We start from the raw sequence: 27,880 nt of genomic DNA on the forward strand, positions 1-27,880 counted from the left end.
TTCAGTCACACCGGAAAATTTTAATGTTGTGTTTTCCTCAATGTGAACCTTCTGCCTGTAAAAGCAACCCATCACCACAAAGTGGTGCTCCATAAGCAGCCACGCCATTACAATGACATACTATCTTTTCCCACAGGATCCAAAATTCAGTGCACAGGATGGACCAGCTCAGGGAATAAATCCAGGTTGTGTTGTTAAGGAAGCTGTTATCTGTAGAGCCACTGCCTCATTTGTTGCAGAAATTGGAAAATGTGTAGTGAAGGAGGGTGGGGAATTTAGGAAGAGAAAGGATGGTCCCATGGGTGGGGCATTTGAATGCTGCCCTAGAGAACTGGATTCTATCCCTGATTCTGCCATAGAGTTCCTGTGTGATGCTAGTCAAGTTGCTTAAATTCAACATTTCACAGGTGGTCATTAATTTTACATTCCTTATTTTCCTGAAGACTGACTTCAGACCCTGTGTCCTGTCTTGCACTGAGCACTCAAAGCTGCTGCAGAAATCAATGGGGGCTGTGCTTTGAACATATAAAGTACTCTGGAAAATCATGTCCTAGGATACCCAAATTTAGAGGATACTTTTGACTTTAATTTCTCTGTGCCTCAGTTTCCCATCTGTAAAATGGGGATAATAATATCCCCCATCTTACAGAGGTGTTGTGAAAATAAATTCACTAGTAGTTTTGAAGCATTCAGATACTATAGAGATGAGTGCTATTAAGAAGTTCATGAGAAAATTAATAAGTCTGTCTTTAGAGCATGGTTCAGATAAGGCAGAGGTGGGCAAACTACAGCCCATGGGCCACATCCTGCTCAGCCTTGGGCTAGACATGCTCAGGGCAGACAGAATCTCTGGGGACTGTAGCTCTTAAAATCTTAAGAAGTCTTTACTGACTACATTCAAACTTCAATTTTCAAAGGCTTAGAATTTAGACAAATCTGAGAAGATTTTCATAAGGATGGTAAAAGACACTCCCTGGACATAAACACCGTCCCCTGCAAAATTTCAAGCTGCCACTCCAAAGCATTAAGGTGTGCAAAAACATTTCAAATGAAAGGTCACCAAGATTTTAAACTTGGCCAAAACAATGTATTTTTCCTTAGCCTTGTTCTTGGAAACAGATGAACTATTTTGCTGAAACTTGCAAAAATATTACAGCTTCAGGCATTCACCGGGCATGGACAAGTTCAGTCCAAACAGTAAAAAGTAGCAGATTTATAATCAGCTGAAAAATAGGGTTTCATAATGAGAAGAGTCTGGCAGCCCTGATAAGAGGTTGTGCTATCACACTTGCCTATAACATGTACTGGATACATTATTATATTCAGTGAATATAGCACCCAGAGGCTCTGCTCATGAATGAAGCCTTACTGTTAGACACCATACAAACATAGAAAAACAACATCCCTGCCCTGAGAAAGCTTACAACGTAAGAGAAATGACATATGAAGGGTGAGGAAGAGGGATAGCAAATGGCCTACAAGTTTCTTTGTACATAAAAACTGGAACAGGTGCAGAGAGGAGCTAATAGGACGATCAGAGGACTGGAGGGCCTATCTTATGTGAGGAGACTAGAAGATCATGGCTTGTTTAGTCAAGCAAAAAGAAGGGTTAGAGAAGATAATATTGTTCTCTATAAATACATTAATGGGGTGAATACCAGGAAGGGTGAAGAGCTATTTAAACTAAAGAACAATATTGGCACAAGAACAAATGGATATAAATTGGTCTTGAATAGGGTGAGCAGGTGTCCGATGGTTGAAAAAGGACCCTGGCAGCTCCAGTCAGTACCGCCGACTGGACCATTAAAATTCTGGTCAGTGACGCTGCAGAGCTAAGGCAGACTAGTCCCTGTCTGTCCTGGCATGGCGCTGCACCCTGGAAGCGGCCAGCAGGTCTGGTTCCTCTGCGCACTGCCCCCTCCCCGAGCACCAGGTCTGCACTCCTATTGGCCAGGAACCGGGGCCAATGGGATCTGGGGGGTGGGTGGGGAGTGCCTACGGGCGACAGCAGCGTGCAAAGCCATCTGCAGTACTTCTGCCTAGGAGCCGGACCTGCGGGCTGCTTCGAGGGCACAATGTGGAGTCAGGACAGGCAGGAAGGCTCCCTTAGCCCCCCCGCTGCACTGCTGACCAGGAGCCATGGAGTTAAGCCCATGACCCAACCCCAAACCCCACCCCAAACCCAGAGCCCCCTCCTGCACCCCAAACCCCTCATCCTGGACCCCATCCCAGAGCCCACACCCCCAGATGGAGCCCTCACCCTCACCCTCCCACGCCTCAACCCGCAGCCCCCTCCCACACCATGAACCCCCCAGCCCCACCCCAGAACCCACCCCTCCAGACAGAGCCCTCACCCCCTCCTGCACTCCAGCCCTCTGCCCCACCTCTGGAGCCCCCTCCTGCACTCCAAACCCCTCATCCCCAATCCCAATCCCACCCCCTCCTGCACCCCAGCCCCCTGCCCCCGCCCAGTGAAAGTGAGTGAGGGTGGGTGAGAGTGAGCCACAGAGAGAGGGGAAATGTATTGAGCAGGCGGGCAGGGCCTCAGGGAAGGAAAGGGGCTAGGGTGTTCAGGTTTGTGCGATTAGAAAGTTGGCAACCTTACTCTTGAACAAACTCAGGTCTGAAAGTAGAAGAAGGTTTCTAACCATCAGAAGGGTGAGGTTTTGGAACAGATTTCCAATAGGTGCTGCGGGGGCAAATAACTTAGGCCTGGTCTACACTAAGGGGGCGGGGGTCGAACTAAGGTACGCGACTTCAGCTACGCGAATAGCGTAGCTGAAGTCGAAGTACCTTAGTTTGGGCTACTCACCCGTCCAGACGCCATGGGAATGAAGTCCGCGGCTCCCCCGTCGACTCCACCACCGCCACTCGCTCCGGTGGAGTTCCGGAGTCGACGGGAGCGCGTCCGGAGTTCGAACTATCGCGTCTAGATTAGACGCGATAATTCGAACTCCGAGAAGTCGAACGCCGCCCGTCGACCCGGCAGGTAAGTGTAGACCTACCCTTTGTTTTAAGAGAGAGCTGGACACATTTATGAGTGTGACTGTACAATGGGGGTGTTTGAGATGGTAGGGGGCAGGGCTCAGCTGCCCTTGGGCTCACTTCCGGTTTCCATTTTATGTTCCTAAAAGCTCATGCTTCAAGGTTTCAGCTGTCCAGCTGCAGGGGCAGGAAGGGATCCCCCCCCTCCACACACACACACACTCCCCCAATGTTTTCTGTTTTTGTTTTGTTTTGTTTCTCTCTCTCTCTTCTGATCAATCAGGATGGCCACTGCTGGGGATGGGACATTGGGCAGGGTGGGCCAAGGCTCTCAGCTGGCACCGAGCATTCTCTCTCTTAGGGCTAGTCTACACTTACCAGCTGGGTCGACGCGGTGAGTTCGACTTCTTGGAGTTTGAACTATCGCGTCTAATCTGGACGCGATAGTTCGAACTCCGGAAGCGCCGCGGTCGACTCCAGTACTCCACCACTGCAAACGGCGGTGGCGGAGTCGACCTTGGAGCCGCGGACTTCGATTCCGCGGCGTCTGGACGGGTGAGTAGTTCGAACTAGGGTACTTCGAATTCAGCTACGCTATTCACGTAGCTGAATTTGCGTACCCTAGTTCGACCCCGCTTCTTAGCGCGGACCAGCCCTTAGGTACTTGTCTGGCTGCTTCTAGCTCACATGCTCAGTGTCTAACTGATCACAATATGTGGCATTGGAAAGAAATTTCCCCCTGGCTCAGATTGGCTGTGACCTTGGGGTTTTTTCACCTTCCTTTGCAGCATGTGGGTGCTAGTCATTTGCCAGGATTATCTGGGAATATCACACTTAATCATTTCCCTGCCACTGGGGGGCCTCAGACACTGGTGCACCTCAGTCCCTATTCTCTGCCTGTGGCACATAATCGTCTAGTCTCCTGTGGGCTGTAATACTTTAGTCTAATTTCAGTTGCATTTACTGTGCTGGGCGGTGTTGGTGGACTGTGATAAACAGGAGGTCAGAATAGATGATCTGGTGGTCCCCTCTGGCCTTAAACTTTAATGACTCTATACTTTTCTCTTGCAGGTTCAGACTCTTAGTGCTGCACTTCATACCATCCGGCCAGACTGCCTCTTCTCAATGTAAAATTTATGGGGGACAAAACTGAGCCTTAATTAGAAAGTGTGATCAAAGAGCCCCTGACATTCTTCCAGGAAAACCTGCAGAAAACCCAGCTCAGCTGGCAACCACACTGTGAATCTGTCTAGAGAGCAGGCAGGATAAAAGGGAAGGGAACTGTAACTAACAAAACTCATATTAAGGCTGTTTCAGAAACTCGAGGGTGCTGCCAACAATGCAGAGCACAAGCTGGACTTCAGAGACCCAGAACTGGACAGATGCATTGGGAATCCTCACTAGCCTGCTGTGGCATGAACATTTAGAAAACTCGTTACATGGTCATAATTTGTATTACAGGTTCTATCCTAGAACTTATTTTTCTTTCTTTCTGAATTATAAATAACTGGAAATGGTCCTTGATAATCTGAAGTTTCAGTGATTGTATAAATACTAATTCCTTCAATAGTTTAACGGTATCTTAGTGATGACTGACTAATTTTCAATAGATAAAAGCATACCGTTTAAAATGTAGCTTGTTAGGATTAGGAGTTTTTCTCAGCTCCCCTTCTGCTCAACACCTGCAGATCCAGAATGTTTTACAAAATATTATTTAAAATCTATATTTGCTAATTATGTTGGCGGTTTGGAGGTAACATTCAGAATAATAGCTGAGCATGCAGGATTTAGAGTGAAGAAGAAAATGTAATTTATCCAGCACAGTTCCAGATAGCATCAGAGAGTTCACTGTATTTCATACACTAAGATATTTTTTGCAAAATAAAATCTCCCCTGAACAAAATGAGATTCAGTGACACTGCTCATGTAAGAGTGAAAAATACATTGAGAAAAGTGCTATTGTATAGATTCATTTTAATAGAACTGACCTGCAGAACTCTATTTAGTGCTCTGCTTACCAGTGCCTTATCATGCATGTTATTTCCACATATCAGCTGAACACTGGCTCAGGTTTCGTTAATTCGTATACTTCATGTGAGTGTGTGCAGGGAAGGGAGGGGTGAACTACCTTCCACTTATAACTACCACAAAGATATTTTTTGTGGCATTGATTCATATGTAATATATTCATTCATTCTGGGCACAGCTTCATTCTGTATAATTCAACAGCAGGAATCTTACTTTTTAGTGCTTTTGATCAGCCAAAATACAACATAAAAATATTGCTCCTGCATTCATCATTCTGAACTAATACAAATTTTACACCAACCATATTTTGCAAATGTACTTTTTAGAATAACCATTAAAAAGTGGACAATATTATAATTCATAAAACAAAATGAATTTACACCTGTTCCAGGAAGCATTTCCTCTGTAAATTCACAAGCAACTTTATACTAATTTGTTCATATTTCTATATTGAACTGGATTTTGCCTGTACATCACAAATATTTTTGGACTCTAATTTTCAGCATATTCATCTTTTGCACAATTCCATACATATTTACAGCACTATATAGCAATTAATGAAAAACAACAACAAGAATTGATGCACTGCTATCAAAAATAGCAATGTTGCATAAAAGTCCTTTTTTTTCTTTTTAATAGACATGTTTAGTGCTAAAAATCTTAATCTTAATTCAATTGTTTGTGATTAAAACAAAATTATGTGTATGCAGTTTTAAAAAAAAATGAACATGAATCTAATGTAATTGGAGCATATTTTTTCACGAGGCTAGTTTTCCCAACTAAATGCAGAATCACTGAAAAACAAGCAAGCAACGACTTCATGACAACACAATTTTTATTTGCTCAATTAAAAAAGGTATCGCTTTGATACACAGGAAAATGGCCATTATAAATGTATTCTGGTGATTTATATCCTATAAAATTAGTGAGCTTTGCAAACCACAAAGAACAACAACACTTAGCACTTTACAATTCTGAAACATCGAGCACACATTAACCGAGGGCTAAAAACTACAGCTATTAAAGTCAATGACAAATATTGCACAGTTTGTCTGTCACGTCTTAAGTCCCCCCAAATGAAAGTATTAGAATTTATCCACAACATTAAAATAAAAGAGGAATTGAAGATTTTAAATGGAACATACTTTTCAAGAGAAAGTTCTGAATCTCTAATACAAGTCTAGCAGATGTATGCTTTTCTGCAATGGTACAGGTAACAGAAGGGCTGAAGAGAAATAAGTTAATGAAATAGATATAACATTTTAGCAAAGGCCCTAATCCGGCAAAAAACTGAGCAAGTGAAGAACTTTATGAATGTGAGGAATATGGTGGAATTCAATGGGACTACATGTGTGTGTAAAGTGACTTGTGTGCCATTCTCTGCTGGATTGGGAACTAACAATATCACTTAATTTGAATAAATTATAATTTTCTTTCAGAGAAATGAATTACTTATCCCAAATCTAATCACGAGGCCAAGGCTGACAGTTTGAACTGAGAATGTTTGTATATAGCAACACAGACACTTGTATCCGTCCCAAATACATTCTTTTTATTATTCTTATTTTTAAAGCAAACTCATCTGAAGTACAGAAAAAATGGGAGGAAGAGCTGACAAACATTGCTAGCATAGGATCCGAATGAGCGTTCTGTGCTGACATTAAGGATCAGAAGGTTCTGGCCACGGAGTCTTATCACTAATGGGGCACTGAATGGTGTTTGCAGCTGACAATACTTAAATAAAGAGAACATATAAAAATATTTTCTTATTTTGTTCATTTGTTTGCCAGTACACACACACGGCAGGGTTTTCTAAAGCATTGAGGCCTCACTAAACTTGTCCCAGCCATACAAGAAGACAAGATAAGATGCAAAGGATGTGGGCAAATTAGGATGCAACTTTATCAACTCATCTGGGAAATACCTGCCAATAAATCGTACAGTGCAAATCTGTTCTTTCCTTAATCTTTTCCACCTACTTGGGAATGGCTGGCATCAGCCACTCCTCTCTCCTCTCCCCTCTCCCCCAATTAGCTTGGCTGCTTCCTCTCTACCCTCAGACAGTTAATTATTCCCTCCCAAACATCAGTGAAAAATATATTCACTCCCCACTTGGAGATGTGTTCCCTATCTTTCCTTTCCAAGGTGGCCATGGGTCAGTCCAACTCTGACTCAGGTGATGACTCCAAAGGAGGGGGAACGCTTAAAGGAGCGATGACCCTTTTTCTTTCCACTGGCCAGACAAAAAGCCCCTGCATTCAACTTTGAGGGGAGTGCAATAGTAAAACTCCTGTTGACTGAGGAACAGAGTTAGGCCAATACTGTGTTTGAAAATCTCATACTTAACATATAAAATCTCTGAGAAGGAGGAAGCAGAGATGAAGAGAAGAGTATATATTCAATATAAGGGACAAAGAAATATTACAACACACTTGATATACTATTGTGGGAGGGATCTAGAAGTAAGTCCTTAGATTTGAAGAGACTGTAGAATCTTGCTCAGTAATGTCTTTCCATATATAAGCCCCAAAGAGATACTTTTTTGCATAGTTTGAAGCTTACAAGGGCTAGAATACAAAGTACATGTATTTTTGACTTTTAATGCATCCTTTTGAATTTTTCTTATGTCAACATTTCTATTTTTCATATAATGCATTTTGAATAAGTCTGACTCCTTGCTAATCATTGATGTGACATAATATTTAAAAAAATCTATTAAAAAGGGTAACGATGGAAAGGAAACACGTTATAGACTAACCGACGAAGTGGGTATTCACCCACGAAAGCTCATGCTCCAATACGTCTGTTAGTCTATAAGGTGCACAGGACACTCTGCTGCTTTTACAGATCCAGACTAACACGGCTACCCCTCTGATACATGGTATTAATAAATGTTCATTAAGGGTATAATTAATAAATACACTTTTCTTTCTCCATTCCACAGATGCAACCCACTTAAATCAGGTGGATGCCCTAACCACATGACTAGAGTCATTTCCTGACCCCTCTCCACACATGTCCATTTCATTATTTATCCACAGTGGAACAGCTTCAACGAGAGAGTGAGAGATCCCCATATCAGACTATCCTAGAGCTCAGTGGTTAGAGCGCTCTCCTGAATGGTGGGAGACCCTTCTTTGAATCCTTTCTCCTGCTCTGCCAAATGGGGATGGGAATTGAACTTGGTTTTCCCACACCCCAAGTGCTCTAACCACTGGCCTAAATATTGTAAGGTGCTGTAGGGTAGGGACTTAGACCTGCAATGGCACAAGGTTTGACCTTGGCCCACAAAGGCCACAAGGTCTCACCTTATCACATTAGCCCAAGGCCCATCCCCCAAATCACAGGTCTTTTACATCTGGGAAACATTCATTTTCTTCTCAACTGCACTGGTAACTGGCTACAAGTCGCAACAAATAAACACCAACACCCCATGGCCACTAAGCACGTTCCTACTTAACCCACTGTGGCTTGAAGGTGCTGTGAGAAAGGCAAAAAGTCCCTGATCCTCTGACAGTTGGCCCACGGGAGAAAAAATTCCTTCCTGACCTCCTAAACAGGCAGCCAGACCCGAGGCATCTGTCAGGCTGGGTTCCCATTCCTAGTTCAGGTGGGAAGGGTGGGCGGAGGCTCCACATGGCCCCTGAACTGAGCTAAACCCTAGGAGCTGGGAAATGATGGCCACTCTGCACCCCAGCCAATGGGTGCCAGAGACTCCCAGGGGAGGAGCTACTATTGTCTCTTGGCAAATGTCTGCCATCCTTGCTACTGGGACTGTCCCCCTTTCACTACCAGCCCCATCAATTTCCCCAACCTGTTGATGTGGATGGATGGCATTTTGATTCAGATGTGATTCTCGCTATACCAAGGATGTTTGCAATAGGGTCAGCAAACTTGTCTATATGCAAGTATACAGTGCCATCACTTAAAAAATTTGGCAATCCATTAGGCTGAGTACCAGAGTGTCAGAGGAAGTGCAAAATATCTTTTCCAATGTCATGGCCATGGCACCTCTGTTCAGGCTGATTGGATAGAATTAACTAAATGCTTTATTAAAGGTTGTTCCACTTTGCATGAAATAATTAAATATTCATTGAAGCAGGGACTTGAAACCCTATCTCCACTCTCTCTGTGAAGCAGATTCCCAGATGGTACAAATCAGTGTAACATCACTCTAGTCAATGGAACTGTATTGATTTACACCAGCTGAAGATCTGGCCTGTTTTAGACGTATCTGGATTGGATCACATCATGATCTTTTCAGCTATTTTATGAAGTGACATGTGAGACAGACACACTATTATTTACCAGTCTTTATCTAGGAATAACCAACAACAGAAAGGATTAAGGGTGAAACTGAGGCCTCATTGAAGTCAATGGGAGCTTTGCGTTGATTTCAGTGGTACCAGGATTTCACCTCAGCTGCTGAATTGCCAGTCTAACAGGAGAGGAAGTCAGACTATGTGGGCCTTTGTTCTGGTATAACCCAAAGACAGACTTGCCCTCACATGGTGCAGCAGCATTCCATATGATTGCAACAAATGGAACACACATATGTGTGGATTTACCAGGCTGGTATTTAGCTGATTCATTATTATTTGGATTTTTGTAGACAAGTAATTCTGACTATTGCCTAAGAAAATGCAAGAAAATAGAGCTGGGAGTACATGCATAGGGCAAATGTCTGAAAACTCGCATGGGAAATATCAGTGTGAGATTGATCTGCTCATTAAATGGAATGATGCTTTTACTAAGCTTCTGGGGGAAATGGAAGTATGGATTTTAACAAATGATGGTTCTCAGCCACGCCAATGAGTTCTAATCTGTATTTTACCAGACTTCAAAGGTGCTTGGCTTAGGGTTCTTTTTCAGATGGAACATTCCTAGAAAATATAATACAGAATGACAACCTTCTTTAGAGATTTTAAATCAGATAGACAACAGAATTTTACATTATAGCAGGGATATAATTCTCTATGTATGCAATATGAATAACTTCTAGAATCCTATTGGTTTAATTTCTAGTCAATTCTACAGAACTATCCCATAATATAATAATAAAAATAGGCGCAGGCCAGAAGATTCAGATCTCGATCCAAATATTTCCAAAGTTCAGAGGTGTTTGGATTTATGGTTCTGATTTGGACCACCTAGGATTTAAATAATTTGCTAATACTCATAAAATTATATTCTGGTTTTATTAAAACTGTTACTGTCCTTCCACAACACATTAGTGTGTTGCATTGTGAATTATGTGTTAAATGTCAGCTTGTGTTCTATTTTACATGAAAAGAATAAAATGTACATCTGCACAGCTAAATTATATCACATTTAGGTAATATTTTATCATTCATTTAATATCCTTTTCAGATTGAGATCTTCTAGTCCTGTTTACAGTGTAAAGAGGTACATAACCTCAAGCTTATAATTTAGCACAGCATATTACTGGCTGAATTATTCAAAGTTTTTGCAAACATATTTACAGTTAATTCATAGGGTCCTCAAGATTTTGCTGCTGTTCTTTGCACTAGATTCAAAATGAATCAGGCTTCAATGACATATCTAAAAAAGACCAGGTAAATTGGAATTATAGTAAGCTTCCTGTATATAATGAAAACAATCTAAAATTTAATTGTGTAATTAAACTGGTGCTTCTGGTAACAAACTGATAATTATCTTTTAATGACCCTATAAATCTAACCTAATCTAATTGCTATTTAATATCTCACCTGAATTTATAGTAGGTTTTTGGTTTGTTTTTCCAATGGAGAGTATGGAGTAAATTTTCAAAGTAGTTTATGATGCTCTTCCTGTTACTAAGAGGAGTTCTATGCATAATTCTGCTTCATGTAAAACTGCTTCAAATTTAAAGATAATGATAATACTTGGCAACTTTATAGCACATTTCGTCCGACTATACATACCTTGCATTTTAAAGATATTCATTAAACTTCACAATACATCTGTTAACTCTATTTTTATTCATTTTCTTGGTTGCTTTCTTCCCTACAAGGGTTGGAGTACAATTGATTCATAGATTATAAAACCAAAAGGGACCACTATGATAATCTAGTCATCCCTCCTGCATGACATGGGCCACAGGTCTTCTCTGAATTAATTTCTGTTTGAACTAGAGAATATTTTATAGAAAAATAATCCAATTTTGATTTAAAAATGGCAAGTGATCGAGAATCCACTAAGCTTCGGTAAATAGTTCCAATGGTTAATAACCCTCACTTTTAAAAATGTGTGCCTTAATTCTACTGTAAAATCTCTGGCTTCTGCTTCCAGCCATTGGATATTGTTGTATCCTTGTAGGCTAGATAAAGGAGCTCTCAATTATCAAATTTCTGTTTCTCATGTAGGTACTTAGGGCTAGATTCACCAGGGGGACTTAGGCGACTAAAGGGGCAGTTAGATACTTAAATCCTCAAATCTAATCTGTAAACACCACTGGCATTCACAAAACCACACTCAGCTACTGCCAAAAGTCCCTTGGTACCTAAATTTCTGCCAGTGGGCATGTGTAAAGCAGCCTAAATCCTGACACCACAAAGCTGCTCAGCACCTAAATCCCAGTGAGATTCATAAACTAAGCATTACCCTGTTAGTTCGCCTATTGGGCTCGAGCCAATCTCTGTTCCCGGAACACACCTAATCCACACAAAAGAGGAGGATTAAGATTGTCCTATACCCAGTATCCCAGAGCACTCAGGTGAGATGTGGGAGATGCAGGTTCAAATATCCACTCTGATTTGAATCAGGGACTTGAACCCAGGCTCTTAAGTGTTCTGGGTGGGGATCTCTCAATCCTTTTGAAGCTGTTCCATTTGGTATAAAATACATAGTCACTGGGCCAGAGAGAGAATGAGAATGCCTCATCATTGGCACACTCACCTCGGAGACCAGGGATCCAGTCCCTGTTCCAATGAATATTAAAATATTTTATACAAAGTGGAGACCATAAGGTGTGTTACTTCAGATCTGTGGTCTTTCCAGGCCCATGGGAAATGCCTAATGACCACAGATGGGAACAGAATTTGAAGGGGGCAAGGAGACAGCATGGTATTGGCAAGGGACATGGTATCTCTAAGCCAGCCAAAAAGGACGATGGTTGATTGAATTGGTGCCACTCCTGGGCATTTAAATGATCAAGTTTTACTGGCACAATATTTGTGGAAAGCAAATTCCAAGTAGCATGTAGGAGTATTTATAGAGACTGAAGTTTAAATTTGTATGCACAAATATTGCCACCACAATGCTTTCACACTCAGACAGTAAGAGATCAGACACAATATGTAATTTATGTAACCAGTCGTAACTACCCAATCCAGTTCAAACGTTGAATGTTAAGAATCAAATACTCCTGCAGAAAACTCTTTGCTGTTAATCCATAGACTAAAACCAGGTGCAAAAATTCATTGAACAAACAACAGATAAATTCACATAAGGAAATAGAGATATGCAAACAGGTATTCATTCCATCAGAAGAAAAAGATATTGAATTCATCCTATTTGTATATTATTCATTATTAATTAGTTGCACACCTCTATTAATTATTTACATGGGTGAAGTGGAATACCACAAATTAAGTACACTATTGTTAAAAAAATTAGTTTGTTTTCATAATTTGCAATATATATATCAATGATAGCAGAGGAATTTTCTTTTTTTCATGTTGGAAAATCCTGGAACATGCTTTTTACAGTTGAGATATTCCCCCCCCCCTCAACTTGAGACACTACACAAAAATACTGAGGTCAACAAATTAACTATCATTCTCAGGCTTACTGGGGAGGTTAATTCTTCTGATCTTCTGACTCATAGGATTCTGTGACAACTGCCAACCTGTTGAGTTATAGCATCAAAGAGAAAAAAATGGTTTTGGAGCTTCTACCATCCATTTGGACACTATATCATCACTAATAAAAATACAGCAGACAATGGATAAAAATGTGACAGCCTTAATGAAGCTTTCTACATGCACTCAGCTAAAGCCCAACATTGGATCTAACTTACAGTATGTAGTAACTTATACCAAATAACTTTTTTTGACCAAACAATATAAATGAGTTATGAAATCAAGTTATACAACTGCATCAGTACTGCAGGGAGCAGTTTCATTTGCTTCATGACTTTTTGCTACAGCTCTCACTGGATATAATATTTATATGGTATTTTCAAGAATCTACTTTATTACATTATTGTAAAAATACAGAACAAGTATTTGTTGATATAGCCGAGATATTTTTTGGAGGAAGCCAGCCTGGGAGAATGGGTCTGCTTAAAACAGAATGTTTGGATTCCTACATTTCATCTTGCATACAAACAAAATATCTCTGAAGTTCTGAAAAGTTCATTTCTCACCCTTACTCCTCCATCATTTCTCAAACAACATGCATATACACTTACTGGTGCTCGCAGAATTTCCTACACAACTAGAAGCAGGAAGTAAATGTCTTGGATTTGATATTTAACCCTATTTTTTTGTGTTTGTAATTGTTTTAACTCCAATCCTCTAGACAACTGAGAGAGAGAATATTTTCTCTTCCTTGTCCTTACACTGACTGCAAGGATTCTCATGTACATGCTAATAGAAGGCTTTTGCCCAGACATTCTTTCAAAGTATCCTTTCTGAAAGATAACTCCCTCACTGTGAAACCCCAACATTCACGGGCTTCTGAACTTTTTTTTATCCTTCTGTTGGCATCAAACAGCAAGTACAAACCACAAACCTAACCACTTCCAATTCAAGGGCAACCTCCTTTTGGTTGAATTGTCCTTGCCACTGTCTCACAAATTGGTGGTTTCCATCCATTCACTGAGATACACTCCCATATCCCCCTATATCATGGACATATCTTCCTCTGTTCTGTTTTGATGTTACTAGACATGAAAGACATGAAAGATGCAATTCTATCATGATATTCAAAGACTTCTGTGTAGGTCACAAAACCTGGGGGGATAGCTCAGTGGTTTGAACATTGGCCTGCTAAACCCAGGGTTGTGAGTTCAATCCTTGAGGGGGCCACTTCAGCATCTGGGGCAAAAATCAGTACTTGGTCCTGCTAGTGAAGGCAAGGGGCTGGACTTGAGGACCTTTTAAGGTCCCTTCCCATTCTATGAGATAGGTATATCTCCATATATTATTCTGCCATCCTATCCTACACTCAGCTGACAACCAGATAATTCACTTTGAACAAGGCAGAGGGAGGGGAAAAACATAAGAAAGGAGTACAGATAGAGAGAGTAGGGAGTGCTGGAATATCCATCCTGGAGGGTTAAGAAACAGTAAGGAGGTCTGGAAACAGCATCAAATCTAGATACAAAGCCAAATTTGAACATTTTGAATATTCCATAGATATGTGCTTTAGGGAAACTCATGAGGGTTCTGTGATGTTGCACTCTATATGATTTTATGAAAATATGCTAATGTAACTGGAATATGCTTCATGCAAAAGGTCTCTTGTAAGGTATCATTACAAATCTTATAATCTACTGAGTGTGATCATCCTATTTGTATAAATGTACCACTCTTATATCTGAAACTAGAAATATGAAATATAACTCTGAGGGCCTATTGTAATTATGCAAAGTGGGGGCCACTAATGGTGGTTTGGAATCTTGATGATTCCCATCAACCTGAACAACTGACTGCAGATGGCTCTGTTTTACAGTACTTGCAAGTCTTCCTGAAGTCTTACAGTGACATGTGATCATGTCACCTGAACTGGAATCCATCTTTAACCTGGTGTCTTTCCATTGAGAAGGAGGAGGTGGGAACCCAGAGGGACAAAGGATTCCCGCCTTATGCAAAATATATGTGAATGGGTGGAACAGAACAAAGAGGTGAGCCATCACGAAAATTCCTCTAGCTACCACCTGAGCTGGAACAAGGGCTGTGCCCGGGGAAAAGATTGTGCCCAGACTAGGAAGGCATCCAGTCTGTGAAAGAGACTTATTGAAACATCTTTCAGGGTGAGATTTTATCTGTACTCAATTGTATTACTGTATTAGGCTTAGGCCTGGTCTACACTAAAAAGGGGGTTCGAATTAGGGTACGCAAATTCAGCTACGTGAATAGCATAGCTGAATTCGAAGTACCCTAATTCGAACTACTCACCTGTCCAGACGCGGCGGGGTCGAACTCTGCGGCTCCAAGGTCGACTCCGCCACTGCCGTTTGCAGTGGTGGAATACCGGAGTCGACCGCGGCGCTTCCGGAGTTCGAACTATCGCGTCTAGATCAGACGCGATAGTTCGAACTCCGAGAAGTCGAACTCACCGCGTCGACCCGGACGGTAAGTGTAGACTAGCCCTTAGAGTTGCATGTTTTATTTTATTTTGCTTGGTAATTAACTTTGTTCTGTCTGTTACTACTTGGAACCACTTAAATCCTACTTTCTGTATTTAATAAAATCACTTTTTACTTATTAATTAACTCAGAGTATGTATTAATACTGGGAGGGGAGGGCAAACAGCTGTGCATATCTCTCTATCAGTGTTATAGAGGGTCAACAATTTATGAGTTTACCTTGTATAAGCTTTATACAGGGTAAAATGGATTTATTTGGGTTTAGACCCCACTAGGAGTTGGGCATCTGGGTGTTAAAGACAAGAACACTTCTGTAAGCTGCTTTCAGTTAAATCTGCAGCTGTGGGGAAGTAATTCAGAGCCTGGGTCTGTGTTGGAGCAGACGAGTGTCTGGAGCAGACGGGTGTGTCTGGCTCAACAAGACAGGGTGTTGAATTCCCGAGCTGCCAAGGCAGGAAAGGAGGGGCAGAAGTAGTTTTGGCACATCGGTTGGCAGTTCCCAAGGCGGTTTCTGTGATCCAACCCATCACAGGTTCACTGAGTCCCTTGTTAAAATTCTGACTGGAGTTCACCCCATCCCTCTGTCTGGATAATGTTAATTCTTCTATATAAAGGATGACTTACCACTGAGGCTCCTGAAAACAGTTCTGAAGAGCAAATTTTTTGTCTTTGGATTACAAGTGATAGGTATTTCAAAAAACTCCAAGTGAAAATGGCCCTATTGAGACATAGGTCTGAAAGATCTAATACCCCACCTGTCCAAATTACTCTGCACTCTACTATCGATACTTACAATATAAACATTTCAGTGAAGTGCAGTTAATTATGTTCTCTTTTCAAGGGCTGTTTCCTCCTCTCCTTGGTTACAGTTATAGGAAAGTGGTTGTTTTTCTTTGAGTTCATTGGATCCCACAGTGCCAGGCTCCCTCCTCTCTGCCAGCATATGCACCTGATAGCCTGAACATAGCCTTCTCAGAGTATAATTTTGTGGCAGTCTTTTAAAAAGAGATTAGCAACACACCACTTGTATTCCTGCTATCCTTAGCATGGCTACTATTGCCAGAAGAGATTTTTAAGAAGCACAGATTATCTTCTGCAGTTTCCAAGGCATTTTACAAATATCCCAATTTACATTAAGATTTCCTCCCCACCACCGTAATATTTCACATGAAATGAAAAGAGAAGCTTCCCAGTAACCTTTGTTCTCAGCATTATAAACACTTTACAGTTCTGCACTTAAAACAAGAAGTTATCCTGGAGCTTAAGGGAATGAATTAGCTCAGCTGGACTAAGTAATTAATCAGAAATATGACCAAAAGGGTTCAGAGTTATAAATTTACATGTCTTGGAATCCTTATCTTAAAAGTTAACACACAATAAATCAGAAAGTAATTTTTCACAAACTGCCATTTTGACTTGCATGCCTTTATTCAAAATATTTCTGTGAGAATACAATTGCCAAAAATAAGTGAAATACTGATGTATTTATAAGATTCTGAAAAGTGCATTTCTCTGGATGAGTCCATGAAAAAGCTCAGTTTGAAAGAGGGCAATTAGAAGCATATGGCAAGTCGATGTTTAGGAGCACTATGGAGGAACCAAGGCTGACAAAAATTGGGAAGGAGCTTTCAGGGGGCTTCAGTATCAGAGGTATAAAACTGTTAGAAAGTTGTAAAAAATGTTTATAAACTTGGAAAGGGAAGTATGTGTACAATCTAATGCTAAGATGTGTCCTGTAGTTGCCAACCTAAGATTTGCTGACCACTGGAATATGCAGCCCTTCTTCATTTCCAGTGATATTAGTATGTAATACTAAATTTCAGACACCATTTTTGCTGCTGTTGACTGCTTTAGAGGAGAGGACCATCCCAGCTGAGAGCTTGCTAACACCTAATTTTACAGGTGTTTGCTTTATATAGTAAAAGAGGGAACTCTGGAGACTGAAAGGCTTGTATATTTCTCATTGCTCCTGAGGAAATGCTGCATTCCAGCATGAAATACTAGCTTGGGGAAAGTTTGTGTGTATATGCAGAGCAGGGTGGAACTTAGGGATGGGTCCACATTGAATCTTGGGCCTTGCAGTGAGAGGCCAATTGAACTGCTTTGCTGGAGACTTCAGACTGGCTTGAAGAATGAATGGGTGAAGGATCATCATTCTACTATGTTTGTCTAGCAGTTTGTTGAATTCAAAGGAGACACAGTTACACACGAAGTCAATAATTGTCCCTTCACTTAGCGATCTCCAAAATTTTCCAGGACAACAGATTTTGAGACTCAAAAATAAGCACAGCAGAAATGTATCATTAAAAAAATAGCTACAGAGCCATTTGATTCTTCCTTGTTATTCTCCACTTTAGTTATATCCTATCAGCTTTTCACACAGCTGATAAATAGGACAACTGTGTTAGGTCAGAAAGATCTATAATTTCTTGAAGAATTTATGTGGGAAGAATATTTTATATAGTGAGCATGTGTAGTCTCAACATCTCCCAGAATCCCAATGATTTTTCAAGCCTGCTCTCAAGACATTTTGTGGAACAAATCAATGTGCACAAATGCAAAAAATAAAATAAATGCATTAGTTTCATTCTGTTCTTAGCACTAGTGTTGGTACTATCCAGCTTTTTACTTTAAGTCATACCCATCTGTGAGGTCAACTATCAACTTGATGCTGAATCCTCAATATAAAACAAAGCACAAATCTTCCTAAAGACAATTTCCCAATGCTCTGATATAAGTCAGTCTTTTTTCCAAAAGCAGTGGACAAGTGAGGCTATCAGTATAATATATTTTCCCACATCAGCATCTGTCTTCTAGCTGTCTAGGACATAATACAAATGCACAAGTTTTCTGGTTGATAATCTTATATATCTTTATACACATACTTACCTAAAATGACAGAAGAGATTGCTTGGAATGGAAATGGCAATCTACCATGCTTCAGCATTACCACACAGAAATTGTGAGTACCAGCCAAAACTGAGCGAAGAGTTACTTACTAAAGCTATTAGTACAATGAAATATTTGGACACCTGCTAATATTATTGACTCAGTAATAGCTATCACATATATTTATAAGATACTATCTCTCTCTCTCTCTCTATATATTAATACATACCATTTAAAATATAGTTTATTATAAGCAATAGGGTCCACGGTGGGTTAGGTGGCCCATAGATGCTAGAACTAGGGGTTCTATGGGTGCTGCTGCACCCCTTGGCTTGAAGTGGATTCCATTATATTCAATTTGGGTCAAATGCTCTCAGCATCCCTGCTATAAAAATTGTTACAGCACCCCTAAGGTGGGGCTTATTTGGTTAGTGCCATCTAGTGCCTCTCAGAGGGCAGGGTTTGCAGTCCTAGTCCTCCTTTAATCAGAGGTGTGGTGAGGTGTACGGGGGTTTTGGGTTACTCCTGTAGTATGGAGCAGTGGTAGAGGAACCTAGGTCTGCCTACTCCACTGGGCTCTGATCCAGGGCCCTAGGAGGGTCAACAGTATCTGGACCCTGAAGGTGCCCTCCGAATCACCCTCCATGAGTCATTTCCTGCCACTGCTTTACTCTCTCAGCTTCTGGTAAAAGATCAGATGAAAAGAAAAGGAAAAGGAAACAAGGCATCAGCCCTGTGATGCATGACCAGAAAGAGTTAAGCATCCTGCATATGGGGAGATAATGTTTATGTTTTTGTGTATTTACATATATATTGGTAGAGGTCAATAATGTAATCAAACAGCCCCTCTCTATGCTGTATTCTGTTAATTTAGAGATCAAAAGGACATCTTAACGTTTAAATGAACCATAAATATAGGATATCGCTGTGTTCATCTCTCTTTGAAATGTATAGTAAATCATCTGCAAAAGGTGGAAAAACAGGCAATTGCATCTGTGTGAATAATTACCTGCGATGCTTAGGAAATGGGTCCACTTCAAAGTCACTATGAGTGCCTATTGCTCCCCAAAGGACTACAAGCCGCACAAGAAGGCCTAAAAGTGTATAAAGATGTTTGAGTCCCTATCTTTTTAATCTCAGATCTGCTTGAGGCTTCATGCAGAGGAAGCATAAGCCATAAGGACTGAGATTCCAGTCCTGGCTGGACCACCCCGAATATAAACATTGGGCTATAACCTATGAACTATTTCTGAAAGAACTCTTTGCATCTACAAAGCTTATAATCTCTGCTATCAATCTGAATCTCAAGACTGACTCATGTCTGTATGTATACTGATCTTTTAACCAATGCTCTCCCTCTTTTCTTTTAAAATAAATTTTAGTTTAGTTAATAAGAATTGGCTGTAAGTGTGTATTTGGGTACGATCTGGAGTATTCATTAACCTGGGAGGTAATGTGTCCGATTCTTTGGGATTAATACAACTTTTTTATATGATGAATAAAATTTTCAGTAATCTTCATCACACTTGAGGTATCTGGGTGGAGGCCTGAGGCTGGGTTACTTTAAGGAAACTGTGTTGTTGGCTTCTGGGTAACCAGTGAGGTATTATAGAAGCTGTTTTGTGCTGGCTTGGTAAATCTATGTATTGGAATATCTACCAGCTTTGGGGATTGCCTGAGCCATTCTTTGCAGTTAATCCTAATTGAGTGACTTCAGTTGGTTCCCCTTGGGACTCTGGTCATAAGCCCCAACTGGGCTCAGCATATGACTCCAATTCTCTCAGGGAGACTAAACTGGTGCTATTGTCAGAAACCTTCAGGGTATCTCAGTCTCCTGCCTCTCTTCAGAGCTGGGATACTCCCTTTTCAACCCTTTCTCCAGTAGGAGCATGCACTGCAGGGCTGGAGGGGCAGGACTACCTGGGACCAGTTCTGTCTTTTAACTCCTTCTGACCCAGTATGTTTGCACAGCCCATCACTATATATTCATATTGTATATACAATTGTCAAGTTGTGGCATGAGTCCCCTCCAGTTATATCACATTAAAAGTTATCTATCACTAAACTGCATGCCAGAGTGAACCCAAGAGGCAAAACAATGATGAAGTACAGATTTAAAAATCTAAAATAACTAGCCTCAGAGATTCTTTGAGGAAAGCATCTTTTCCCAAGCAACCAGTTTGCCCATCTCAGAAGAGGAAACACCTCTGGATTTGTTGTTGTTTGTTTATTTGTTTGCTTAAGCAATAGCTTTTATAGGACTGAATTCGTCTTTTGGACTTCAGGAGCCAGATCCTTAGCCCTTCGAAGTCCCCTTTTCCCAGCACCGTCTCCTACAGCATAGCGTATTTTCAATGTGCTGGAGGTATGAAATAGTGTGTTTTGTAATAATGGAGAGGAGTGTACTGTGCTCTGGTACCACCATTAGGAAACCAGCACATATTATATTAGCCATGGTAATTTGCACCAGGTGCTGAACCAGTTCCCCAGCATCTCTGGGAATTTGGAATGGGGAAGAAGGAAAGTCATCTCTGTCCCTCCTCCATCATGTGCTCCCAGAGCTGGTCCAGTGCATCTGGGGATACAGCTCTAGCTGATCAGCTTTTAATTTACTTATTGTACATAATGGTATGTGATGTTATTGATATAAACTGGGACCATATAGAACATGGTTTGCAACCAAGGTCCTGTAGTGGCACCAAATCTTAGGTAAAGGGGGTCATCTAAGGTGTCTAAAACCAGGTTATGGGTTGCTGGTTATGATTATGCTGTCTGTATGTCTGTGTATCATTTTGTAGTTGAAGTTCTAAGTATTGGCTCTGTACTGTCTGTACTTCAAACTTATGTTGTGCTTCTGGGAAACATCCCAGACAAGCTGGTGTTAGCCCTGCCTAGCCTGCTTGATGGCCCATTAAGGACCATCAGCTACACAATTGACCCATGAAGAGAAGGCAGACACGCCTTGTGACTCAGCAAAGTATGCAGGGACTGGCCCATGTGACTCCAGACTCCATTTTGCTGTAATTTTCCACAGTAAGGACAAAGAGATTCTAGCACCTGGAAAAGCATATATAAGGCTAATGCCTCATCTCCATCTTGTCTTCAATCCTGCTTCTTACCTCTGGAGGGACTTTGCTACAAACTGAAGCTCTGAACAAAGGACTGAATGACCCATCCCAGCGGGGGATGTACTCCAGAGACTTGATTTGAACCTGCAGTTTACTCCATCACTGCTGCAAGCCTGAACTAAGAACTTTGCCATTACTGTATGTAATTAATTCCATTTAACCAATTCTACCTCTCATCTCTACCTTTTTCCCTTTGTAAATAAACCTTTAGATTTTAGATTCTAAAGGATTGGCAACAGCGTGATTTGTGGGTAAGATCTGATGTGTATATTGACCTGGGTCTGGGGCTTGGTCCTTGGGGATCGAGAGAACCTTTTTCTTTTATTGGGGTGTTGGTTTTCATAACCATTCATCCCCAGGACGAGTGCACTGGTGGTGATACTGGGAGACTGGAGTGTCTAAGGAAATTGCTTGTGTGACTTGTGGTTAGCCAGTGGGGTAAGACCGAAGTCCTCTTTGTCTGGCTGGTTTGGTTTGCCTTAGAGGTGGAAAAACCCCAGCCTAGGGCTGTGACTGCCCCATTTGAGCAATTGGTCCTGATTTGGCACTCTCAGTTGGGTCCCGCCAGAACCGCATTGTCACATGGTAATATCCTATTAGCAAGATTTTTGAGTCCAGAGAGTATCTGAATTAAATGAATAGTATGAGACTAATTCTGCTTTCAGAACAGAAGTGTAACTCCCATTCAAGAGAAATGTATCTTTATATCTGAGAAAAGAATCAGGCTGAGATGGATTTTGTCATCCACATAGTGGTGACAATCTGGGAGCTCCTAGTTTTGAGGTTTAAGATCCCTCATTTACCCCAGCAGGGTTTACTCATAACATTTTACACTGGCATAACATGTCTGATGTCAACAGAGTCATTCCCAAAGCACATACACGTGTGTGTATTATGAGAGCAGAATCTAGCTAGTTGCCCTCTTTCTAAATTAAAAGATTTGGCATAAAAAGAGGATGAACGTAGTGCTTCTGAATAGACGTTTCATAACCAGTTTTTTTCAAAGAATATCCACAGGACAATGTATTGATTTTCCATGTATTATAATCAGGGTAACTTGATTATAATATTCTTGTTGGAACATCTGTTCCCTGAGCTGTCACAACACATGCTAGTCAGAGAACATGCTCATAAATAAATCAATGTTTACATGATTATTAGACATGTTTCTGTATTCAGTGTATTCACTATAAGATTATTAAAAATATAAATTTTATATCCAAGTCCAAACCAACAATTCCAGCCCTCTTATCACTAATTCAAAAATTTGAATCAATATTTGATCACAAACTAAATTGGAAAAAATTAGAACTGCTCCAAATCTACCAGTTGAAATGTAGAGGGGTTTTCTCTCCATGGAATTTCCACAGGTAAACTAATGCAATTGTGTACCTAGGTATACTGTACTTGTGCTGCCCCAGCCCTGCTTGGACTAGCTGCTAGGAGCCCCCAGCTGAGGCGCACCCAGCAGCACAGGGAAGATCAGATCCAACTCCACAAGCCTCCTCCAGCTGCAGGAGGGCTCTGGGGCTGGTCTGGTTTCCCTCCCCACCCAGAGCAGCTGTACAGGGGAGGGACAGGACTTGCTGGAGCTAGGATCCCCCTTTGCTGGGGTACTCCTAGTAACAAGTGGACATTGGATTTCATGGGGAAGGGCTTATTTCATGGTCCATGACGTGTTTTTCACAGCCGTGAAATTGGTAGGGCCCTACTTATGCCCAAGAATAGAGCAGTAGTATTCCACTAGCTTGCTTCTTGCTTGCATATATATACCTGCCCCTGGAAATTTCCACTACTTGCATCCGACGAAGTGGGTATTCACCCACGAAAGCTCATGCTGCAAAACGTCTGTTAGTCTATAAGGTGCCACAGGATTCTTTGCTGCTTTTACACTATGTCTGAGTTAGCAGCCAAAGAAAGAATAGGTTATTGCTGTAGACAGCAATTATATGAATATGAAGAAACTTGGACCATATTTCTATATAAAAAAGTTGAGATGGTTTAAAGAATGCCAGACCTCCATTCCATTTAACCTCTCCTCTCCCTTTCCCCCTCACCCTCCCCAGTCCTCTCCTTCCCTCCTCCGCCTATTCATGTATAATCTTCTATTTGATTACTGTTACCCCCACCCTAATATGTTATGGCTCAGTAGTATATCTGGTTTTGCTGCTTTGACAAGTTGCAAAATTGCATAGTTCCATAATTCTACTGGAGATCCAGTGAAGTATGCAGTATTTTGAAAAGTACAAAAGTTGTAAGTCATTTTCATTTCTGTACTTTTCGCTGCCTATTTCTTTCTGAAAATCAACTTTAAAAATCACAAAAACATTTTAAAATGTCTAAAATGTTCTATATGTTAAACTTATTTTAGCAATAAAATGGCTGCAGTAATTAAGTTATGTATTACTTACCCCTGTTCTTTGAACGTCCAAGAAAATTGCTCTTTGAAATGATTTTTCCCATGCCGCCAACTCACTGCCAAGCTCTACGTTAAAATAATGACTCTTGCCATGTCCAACCATGACACTGAAACAATATGGCCTCTGGTCTTCAAGCTCAAAGTCCTGATGAATACCTAAATACAAGTTTGCTTGTAGCCAGCAATCATCAGCAAGCCAGAGCTGAAAGACATTTTAGTAAGTGATATTTCAACTAGTACTAAACAAATAATTAAGGCGGCATTGTCTTATGTCTTCAGCAAGTGACTTTGAATCTGAATGTCTGTTCTCAGTTCTGTTACTGACTCTCTGTCAATTTAAACTGCTTTGTGCCTCAGTTTATCTATCTGTAAAACTGTTATGTTAATACTTACCTTTCTCAGTGCAGTGTCATGAGAATCATAAAGGCTACTGCTCTCAAATCCTCTCATTCACAAGGTCAAAACAGACTAGGTCACCTCTATTTCTCTTTCTATCATCTAATCTAATCCAGGTATTTCTATAGTTTGCAATGTACCAATGTAAGCAATGCAATCTGTTATTAAATACAATAAATAGTTATATTTTAAAAGGAATTAATATTTTCATGTGGAGGTAGGTGTGGGAGGGAAGGAGGTGGTTGGGGAGAGAGACATAAAACTTCCTGAAGGTGCAAGCAAGTATTCTGGAGCGGTACCATGGATACTGGAATTAGGATGTGAAGGTGGATCAAAAGCTTTTAATTAAGGCTCAGACAGACAGCTGGTGACTGCCACTGGATTTCTGGAGGAGTTTCTCAAAGAGAGCTCCAGAATCCTATGTAGTGAATCTAAGCTTGAGGACTCCAAGCTGGAGAGAGACAGAGATACCTATGATCAGTGTGTTGGGAATAAAGATTTTTTTCAGATGTTCACGGGCATCTACTTAGAAAGGAACAGTATTTATATTTCCTTTTACTTCATATGTGTGCATTTGAATTCATGCTTTCCTTAACAAGGTGAACAAACAAACTTCTCATGTTAATATATTTTTGATATGTAAGCCATGCCTGCTTGGTGTGGCACTCTGCCCCCCTCTAGTGGTGGCTGGACCAACTAGAGATTGTTGAGTCTGCTACAGCCATGTCAAAGAGAGCTTGGCCTTTCAGCTCAGACAATAGTGCTCATGCATTAAGATTCAGAGGTCCCAGGTTTATTTGCTGCTGCTGGCAACCCAGCTGGAGTATCAACATGACACACGGTGGCCCACAGAGGGAACTGAAGGGGGAAGCCTCTGAAGCCCAATGCACTTCCCTGGCAATGGAGAGCACAGTATGTAAGGCATGCCTGCTTGGTGTGGCACTCTGTCCCCCTCTAGTGGTGGCTAGGCCAACTAGGAATTTATGAGCTTGCAAAGAGAGGGGCTATTTTATCTCAGGAAGCACAAGCTCCTGTATCAAGCACCAAAAGACTCAAGTTCAATTCCTGTTGCCAAGAATTTGAGCATAGCAGATAAAAAATGATTCTTTCAAATACATGAACCCACCCGATTGACTAAATCAGACAATGAGGACTTTAGGTTGAAGCACCTGATTAAAATATTTTATTTATGAGCTTACTTTGCATGTTCTTAATACAATGTTTTGTTCAAATGTCTTTATAGTAACATTCCTCTAAGCTAATAGTCAGATTTGAAAATAATTACCTGATATAAATCCGTTGAAGTTAGTGGAGTTTTAACAGGGATACATTTAAGCTAATTATATTCTTATTTTAGGTCACATAGTTAATCTATACACCAATTGATGCAATTTATCTGTTACAGAAATTTTGTATATTTACAATTTTAAAAAGTTTTAAAAGTAAAACAAATTGAAAAAACAAAAAACAAAAAACCCCCACAACCATCTAACAACAAACAGCTCTCTACAAATGAAAGTACTTTTTGGAACTTAAATGAACTCTATCTTACTTAAACTATGCCTTGCAGACGCTGCACCCTGATGTGAAAAATAGAAATGCCTAAAAATAAAAACAGACAAATCAAATGAGTTTCTTTCATTTTGCAATCTAAGTCCAATCATGTAGAACTCAGAGGTGATATACAACAGAATTTGCTTATAATGAACTCAGCTATATAGACACCTATGTTTACAGTGAAATGGAGAGAAATTCCTGAATTACTAAAATGCATTTCAGCTGACTTACACTCACTACTTATTATATAAGGTTTCTTTCCACTATAATTGGGTTTCACTCTGCTAAGCTTACAGGAATGCAGCAATTTATCATGGGCTAATGCTAGAAATCACAATATGGTGTGGCAGAGATCCTCCAGAGCAGCAAGCGCTGTTCTGAAACTGGATGGAGTGAAGAGATACTCTGCAATCAAACCAGGGAAGAACAGGATCTCCTTTACAATGAAGATTTTAGTGAACTAAAATACTTCATTATAGGAAGTTTCCAAATACTTCAGTTGGTTATTGTTTGATAAATATACAGAGAAAAGCAAAACTGGGTTTGAAGGCTACTATTAATGCCCATCTTCATTTAAAAAAAAATACGTAAGGACTTTCTATAAGTAAATCCCCAAATGGCATTTTTTAAAATTTTCTTTAACATTTTCAGAATATATTAATGCTCTTGATTTCTCAACTATTTCTTTATTTCTGTTTGATGACATGGAAGATGGGAAGAGTAGACAGGTGTCTGAAGTCAGGATCACATTTTTCTTGGCTGAAATATATATATTTTTTATTCCCATTGCACCTCCCTCCAAGATTGCAGGTTAGGGTGGAGAAGAATATCCAAGTTCCAGCAAGTTTTGGCCAGGGGGCAGTCCCAAAATGGAAATAACCACATCCCATTTCACATCTCTCCTATTTTACAGAAAATCTATTTTATAAATATTTTAGAGATTTTTTTTTATCAGGACTATTACTACTTGCATTCCCTCACACGTAATGGTAGCTTTATTTGTTATGAGTAACTGTACAGAATTCAAAGGGAGAGACACATTAAAACAAGAAGGCAAGATTTGAGTTTAAAGGACACTAGTGAAAATCAGGATACCTCTCTACACGAGTTAGTGGAATTGCAATATACGGGTGGGGAAAAAAAACTAACTTGGCTCAGACTTCAACACACACACCCACACCCATATCCACACACACCATAATTGGGATCAGACTTCAAAATATCCTAAAATAGCATCAGTATACATAAAAATGTAAGCTTTAAAGTCTGGAATCTCAGGACCTTCCAGTTATAGAAACAAATGCTGTGTGTCTCAGAGGACACCGGGAGTTGCCCCTTTTCAATATTAAAGAGCACTGTACTCCATCCTCTATGTACTTTTCTTATGGTCCCAAAAGAATAGACAGCTGTCCTTAATAGGGCAGATGGGAATTTCCCTTGCATTGCAGAATCACTAGCTAGCATAAGTATCAGAGGGGTAGCCGTGTTAGTCTGGATCTGTAAAAGCAGCAAAGAATCCTGTGGCACTTTATAGACTAACGGACGTTTTGCAGCATGAGCTTTCGTCGGTGAATACCCACTTCTTCGGATGCAAGTGCATCCGAAGAAGTGGGTATTCACCCACGAAAGCTCATGCTGCAAAACATCCGTTAGTCTATAAAGTGCCACAGGATTCTTTGCTGCTTAGCTAGCATAAGACTGGCATAAGTTAACTCTGTGTTGCCTGCTGCTGCCAACCCCTGGAGTAGTGGACATTCTGGAGGCTATGTCAGAGGCATGACCAGAGCTCCAGTGATTCTGTGAGCAGAACATCCCATAGGGCCATTCTAGCTATTGAAACAGAGTCCTGAGGCTGTTGAAACTGACCTCCAGCTGCTCCTCAGGATTGGGAAATTTGGGGGAGAGGGAGAGGAGTAGAGAAGAAATACGCCTGTCTTCTCCTTCTGTGCCTGAGGGTTTGGCTTCCTGTTTGTAGCTCTGCAGAGTCATGAGATATTGGGTGTTAAAGTTCTAACTGCTGCAGGACTGAATATTGTCTGTCCTGGGCCTTTGGCTAGTGTAAGTTTTATTTTTTTCGGGGGGGGGGTGTGCGGGGGAATTGTACATTTTTGGGATAGGAGGAAACATTTGGTTTAGAAAAGAGAAGGCTGAGATGGAAGCTGA

The 27,880-nt window shown here is 40.7% G+C and overlaps 1 protein-coding gene across 1 annotated transcript in view; it reads right to left on the reverse strand.

The window, feature by feature from the left end:
- SNTG2 (syntrophin gamma 2) overlaps window positions 1-27,880 on the reverse strand; it is a 475,088-nt gene that overhangs the window by 37,457 nt on the left and 409,751 nt on the right. The window contains exon 14 of the mRNA XM_045008823.1: window positions 23,757-23,966. Within this exon, the coding sequence (XP_044864758.1) occupies window positions 23,757-23,966 (210 nt within the window). The remainder of the gene's footprint in view (window positions 1-23,756; window positions 23,967-27,880) is intronic.

The sequence above is a fragment of the Mauremys mutica genome, chromosome 3, assembly GCF_020497125.1.
Source record: "Mauremys mutica isolate MM-2020 ecotype Southern chromosome 3, ASM2049712v1, whole genome shotgun sequence".
Taxonomy (NCBI): Eukaryota; Metazoa; Chordata; order Testudines; family Geoemydidae; genus Mauremys; species Mauremys mutica.